General features: G+C 37.6%; 1 protein-coding gene across 1 annotated transcript; it reads left to right on the plus strand.

Moving 5' to 3' along the window:
• The first annotated feature begins 5705 nt into the window (after positions 1 to 5705).
• On the plus strand, positions 5706 to 6182 carry LOC115763182 (protease inhibitor carrapatin). The gene is made up of 2 exons (XM_030705640.1): positions 5706 to 5845; positions 5894 to 6182. The coding sequence occupies exons 1-2, from the start codon at positions 5767 to 5769 to the stop codon at positions 6124 to 6126; spliced, it is 312 nt and encodes a 103-aa protein (XP_030561500.1). The 5' UTR covers positions 5706 to 5766; the 3' UTR covers positions 6127 to 6182.
• The last annotated feature ends 481 nt before the right edge of the window (positions 6183 to 6663 follow it).

Raw genomic sequence — 6663 nt, forward strand, 5'->3', positions numbered from 1 at the left:
TTTTAATTAAATATTTGTTTGGCTCTGTGCCATTTGCGTGTCTGTCAATAGCTGTTTAGAGCAAAATTGAGGAGGTAATTTATGTCTTGTCTCCTACTTGGCCACAAATTTATTGGGACGGGTCAGGTGCACATTAATCAGACACGATATCATTGACTTGGACATGGACTAAGTTAAAAGACTCAGAAAACTAAAAACTAAGCAAAGCTTTAAGCTATATGTATATTTCATTATAATAAATCCCTTAAATATATATAAATATATTCTTTGCAAATTTTTGAAAGATTTCCTCACTCTATATTTACAGAAAGTTGGTATTTTAGAAACAGAATAACTAGATTAATCAAGATGAATATAAAATGGTTCTTTCATCCGAAAAAAAAGTAATATATATATATAATGAAAACAAGAAAGTAAGGCTATCATCTTGCTGAATAAGTAAGCTCGTAACTGCTGAGGTTGATGGAAATGCTTGAAACAGAACATTTTGGAGTTACACAATTTACAACGAAATTATAATTTATATACCTCCTATAGGAGTATAATAATTCTGAACCAGTTCACAAGTTTTGAACGTTGTGCATCTTTGATTTCTTGGTACATCTGTTATGAAATTGGCTTCAACTGGGCTCGACACATTTCACATTTTTTGCACGCATATTTTGCACTTGCCCCCGCGACTTCAATCCCTCTTTGCACACGCTGCTGTCTGATTGTCTGATTGAATATTTTTTCTTATTCTTTTTTGACGTTTACTTTTTGTTTCTGCTAGCGCTCGCACTTTTTGCTACCAACCGACACTTGAACGCCTTTTTCTATGGCATGTTTTGCACTTTATGCATATTTTTTGCATTTATTGTGGTGCCAAAACATGTAGACGAGCCGGCTCGAGGAGTGCTGGTTGTTGAATATAGACCCAGGCTAATGTATGCTCGTCACGTTTAGCCACTTGTGTCCTGCGGGCTTCTGGCTGCCGTGTCTTCACATTCACTTAGTGGCAAGTCTTGGCTAAACCTCTTTTGCATATTGATACGCTTACATATGAAATCCACTTGCTATCCTTGCCCGAACCTGCCTTTCGCTTTGTAATGGAAATTAACAGCAGTTTATGTTGGACCATTGCAAGCACATGAAATTTACCAGCATAGATATGAGCTAATAATACGCATGGCATAAATTACGTGCAGGCAAAAACTAGAAAATATTTTAGTTTAGCTCAACAAACTTAATTTGCTTTAAAAGCCAAATGAAAAACAAATCCAATCGAGTACAAACAACTGCGTTATACTCTGTTCATAGTCTAATCACAGCGCAAATTAGTTAAAAGATTTATTTCTGGTACGGTTGCAGACTCTAAGCCTGTTTGTACAAATTAAACCAAAAATATCGTTCGGTTCAGACTGCTCATTAGGCAGTTAATCTGGCTTATGTTGCGATTCATAGATAATACAAATTGAAATCCGGGCTTATGTTCTATTATTTCATGGTACTTCTAGCAGAATATAAAAACTTACGGAAAATGCATTGAATTCTGGGATGTTCATGCACTGCTTGCAAAAAACACAGCGCGTGCTTAAGTGCAGTTTTGCACTGCTTGCTTTGCTGGCGAACTAAGCAAATTAAAAGTGACGCTTGAAAGTAGGCAACACAAAATTTAATTGCGGCAGCAACTGCATTTAAAGACCGTTAAAACTGACCAACCCCAATTCGTGGCAAAGCGTATACATTTTTTTTGTAGAATTTTGTAGCGAAATTGTTTGCTCGCGGGCCATAAAAATGCACATAAAAAACCAAGCCGAGCACCAAAAAAACATACACAGACACTCGAACAGCCAACAACCCTCGGCGTAACAATTTCGCTTGGCACGCAAAGCAATTAAAGCAACAACGCCAACTTTTGGCGCCCAAATGGCGCACGAAGGCGCCTCAATGTCAGCTCATTAAAGTTTAGTGGGCGTATTTTGCATATAGCCAAAACATGCTAGACGCAGTGCAGCCAGCGGGAGGGAGGCGAGTTCTCAACTGGCAGCTGATAGACTGTTTGTTGCTGCCACGCCCACATACGAAAAAACTTTCGCCAAGTCAAGGCGAGCAACAAGACGGCAAGGCGCAAACTTTTTTGCTAGCGATAAATCAAATTTTTGCTTGTTAACTCGCTCGCTTAAATTAAGTTGAACATTAGCACAGCCCACAGGACTGAAAGGTGTGAGAGGCCTAAAAGAACGCGTCCAAAAACCGCGCTCAAATTTTATGTAATTTAAAGCATTTCCTGGCAAGAGGGAGATCGAGAAGCAGGAAATGCCCAAATAAGGCGACGGCGTCGGCGGCGGCGTCGCTGCTGACAGCTAATGAAAATATTTGGCAACTTTGCTCGAACGAGCCTCAAGTTTGAGCCTTGAGGTAGGTTTGGTAATTAGCGCAGTGCATATTTTAGGCGGGTTTTCGTTTTGCACTAAAGGAAAAGCAATGAAAAGAAAAGAAATGAGCTTGCAAAGTGTTGGCTCAGCTGAAATGCATAAAAACTTAGGGAAATTAGATTAGTTCGCCTTGCGAAAGAATGCAATCATCATTTTTTTTTTTTGTTAAGACGAATAATGGCTTAATAACGGAAATATTCAAGACATAATTTAATTCAGCTATACAGGAATTTAAAGAGAAACTATTAGGCCACAAATTTAATTTGTAAATTGATTTTATGAATTATTTATGCTTTACCTAGTGTAAATTAACAGAGGATACTTGTGCAAATGTAGGAAGCATCTCCTATTTGATAAAGCTTTAATATATATGTAGATATATATATTTTTTTTTTATATTGTTTAAAAGACTATTTGGGAAACTTGGAACGGTGAACAACTATTGCAGATGTTATAATAAACAGTTGCCTGTAAAACTGAATAAAGTTGACTTCGATTCTTTGCAGTTTCATGTATACGACTAGTAATATATAATGTTTGTATTTGTACATTGTACGTCATTGCAAGAGTGTTAGAAACCACAGAATGATTATAATTTCCAACACTATCATTGGAAGAACAGCTAGGCTGCAATTTAAGGTAGGGTTGCACTGTGGAAAACCCAAATTTGTTATCTTTCTTCTTGAGGTCTTACATTTCGGTTCTTCCCAATATGGGAATTCAAGTTTTACAAAATCTGTACCATTTTAACTAAACTTCGTGCGCCGCTTGTATCATTTTACTCAGCTTTCCAAATGTCAATTTTTAAAGTATTTTTATCTTCTATAAAATATTTCACTAAGATTTAGTTCGAGTGTCGTCACATTTTGTGATGTTATCTAGCACAACACACCAAGGTTGATTGTCCTCTGCGACCATTGGCAGGTCAACAGCCCATTTCATGTGATTACTCACAAAACGCAGCTCAGGGGGAGCATCTATCTAAACACACACACAAAACGACGCCCATGCAGCAGATCCCCAATCAGAGCTGATCCACACACCCACCCCACTGCCCCCTCTCAACAGTGCAGCTCAGGGCGCCGCCTGCTTGTTATTGTCATTGTTATCAACAATGTCAGAGCAAACAGCAACAACTACAACAATAAATAGAGGCCCATAGCTACGGCATGGCCTGATGAGGGGTTGCGCTAGATGTGTGGGGCACGTCTCATGTGGGCATATGTTAAACATTTTGACACTTTTGCGCACGGTTGAGCCTCTGCCGCCGAAGTCGACGCCAACGCCAACGCTGAACTTTGACAATCTAATGGAACTTGATGAGGGTACATTTCCGCTTTAGCCAAAATTACAACGACAACAAGAGCTAAAGTTACCTCTTGCAGATTTATTTGAATCACAAAATAAAAAAAGAAGCTAGTTGCCCAAATTTGTAAAAATTTGCATTTGTTGTTGTGGACTTTTCCACCTGTTTCCCAGCTGGTCAGGTGCATTGGTCGCCGATAATCAACGAACTGAAATCAGCGAATGCCAGAATTTTGTTACATTTTGTGTGATGCCAACTGCAATTGCAAAAGGGGGTCGGTTTTTTGCGGTGTAGTTTAAACCAAACCACATTAGCGGTTGCCACTGAGCTTTGCTGTGGCCTCATGCGCAGTTAACGCCAGATTGAAGTTCGGTGGCGAGCGTGGGACCAACCAGAGCCGGGGCCTGTTGGCAGTGGGTTTTACTGGGAACTGCTAACGGGACAGCAACTGAAACTTAATTAAGTGTTGGTTGAAGGCCCTTTGGGCCGGTTCCAGGGCAAATATTGCTCAGCGGTTGTCGATAAATGTTAACTGTTTTTGGTTTTTGCGGACTGCAGTTGATTTTATTGGACTTTTAATGATACAGCGAATGGGCGAATCAGTATCTGGCTAGAAAATACATTTAAATTCCTTTTTTTAATATACTTGTTTTGTTTTTGAACTCCTAATAGAATACCTTTAGAAACCCAAAACTATTTCCGATTAAAAGCTTTAAGTAAATGAAAATTTAAGGTACACATGAAAAACTGTCTGCGTTAAAAAAATATCAAAGATATTTATAAAACTTGTGTTAAGATTTTTAAAAAAAATATGGTTGGTTTTTGCTGCTTTTCTATTCTCAAAGAGACTCAATGCGTATACATTTATTTTGCTAAATAACAAAGAAAATGTTACACAAAGAACTCAAACACAATGAAGGAACACTCAACACTCTTAATTGCGACTTTGGATTTATTATTTTTTAAATAATACAAATAATCTAAATAATAGGAATAATCTCGCACATGATAGTACTCAGTACTTGAATTTGACAAGGATAAAACTGCAAGTCAACATAATATAGAAACATCTGGGTACCACAACTTAAACATAGTACAAGGTTTGCGGATAAACACCTACATACAGACAAAGAAAATAGCCTGTTACACAAGAATTGATTGCACCCTCATTTTGTGTATGCGGAGTATAATTATGCTTGTTAAGACATTGCCGCTAAAATACCCGCGAGACACAAAGGCGCCCTATTTTATGTAATTCCCAAGCCGACATCCTCTGGGACAACGCATGGCAATTGGTTTAGCTGCTGGTGGGGTGTGGGGGCTCCCTTCCCCCTTAGCAACGCTGCCAATTTTCGTTATCGTTTTCAAATTGAAAATTTGCGTAATCACATTTTAAGTGAAAATCGTTTTACAAATGAAATTAAATCGATTTTTTAGCCAGACACTTAAAGCGAGATACGAATCCTTGGCAAAAGTTACGCATACGCCGCGTTTGGCGTTTACATTATGGCTTCTCATATCCGCTTCCGTTGCCGCTTCCACTTCCGTCTCACACAACTTTAAGTCCGCTGCACTTTTGCGTGAAATATGCGGCGACAACTTCTTCTTTTGCTGTTTTTTTATATTTTTTTTAAGTGTCGACCCGATGCGTTTCAAAGCCCCATCAACGTCATCAAATCGTTAGTCAAATACGCAAAAACTTTTCTAGTTTTAGAAGAAGGAAAAGGAGCTGGGCAGCAAGGTGGTGGGAGGTGAGGGGTATTTTACTTGGCAATAAAAATGATGAAGTGCTGTGTGAGTACTTCAAAGTGCAGCCCAGCTTACATTCTTATGGGGAAACTGACTGAGCTCGAGAGTAAAAATATGAGCATTGGCTGCAGTTGCTGTCTCTTGGATCTAATACAGGGTACATCTGTTTTATCAGGTTATATATATTGTTACTGAATCAAGTGAGCCTTGATTTTTCACTTAAAAACAGTTGATTCTTACAACGAGCACTGATAGTTATCCAATCTGAGGAATTTCTATAAGAATTTCTATACCATGAACTACATGCAAGTATTTTGCTTTCTAGTTTTGATTAGTGGAATAATAGCTCCATATAATAAAGTCATTCGGTCACGTAAGTAATGTATATCAATATTTCAAAATCTCATTGTCTATACTTCAGCCGAATGCCTCTATATGGCTGATAAAGGACCCTGTGATGAAAATGTCCGAGTTTTTGGCTATGATTACCTAACCAATCGCTGTGTTCATTTCTATTATGGTGGCTGTGGGGGCAATCCAAATCGTTTCGCTACAAGAAAGGAATGCATGGACAAATGCTTTGTGGACAATGCGGAAGGACAGGACCTGGAAGAAGATGCTAAGTTTAATATGTACTACAAAGATGATTTTTAACGTGAAAAATTAAACTAATTCTGTTGAAGAACCAGAATAAGAGCATTTATGCAGCAATTAATACAGTTTTTGGAACTATGTAGATAATAATTTTAAAGTTACCTTTTTTTTAAGGGTTGTCTTATAAAAATTGTATTTATTTGTAATACATAGTAATATATACATATTACTATTAAAGTACACATATTATAAAAGTAAATAAAAAATATGCGATGCTCTAAAAAGATACTTAAAGATCAATTATATATCTTTGTTTTTTGCTCTTGGGAAAAAAAATACAAAAATCTATTTAAATATATATTTGCTTGAATTTTTGCAGTCAGATGTTACTTATTCAATAATTAATGTGGCATATGCGCTAATAGTTCCCTGATTATAAACTATTATTATTTTCGAGGGTATAGCAGCGTCGGCTCGTCCTTTTTACACTTGCTACTCTACTATGCTACTGCTATATGTGCAATCGCATAATTTCAGTTGAACTTTCTTTTACCCCGTCGAGTTGCAAGTAATGCGTTTTCTTTTGACGTCGACTGT

Source organism: Drosophila novamexicana, unplaced genomic scaffold (genome assembly GCF_003285875.2).
Source record: "Drosophila novamexicana strain 15010-1031.04,08,12 unplaced genomic scaffold, DnovRS2.1 tig00000689-arrow-pilon, whole genome shotgun sequence".
Taxonomy (NCBI): Eukaryota; Metazoa; Arthropoda; class Insecta; order Diptera; family Drosophilidae; genus Drosophila; species Drosophila novamexicana.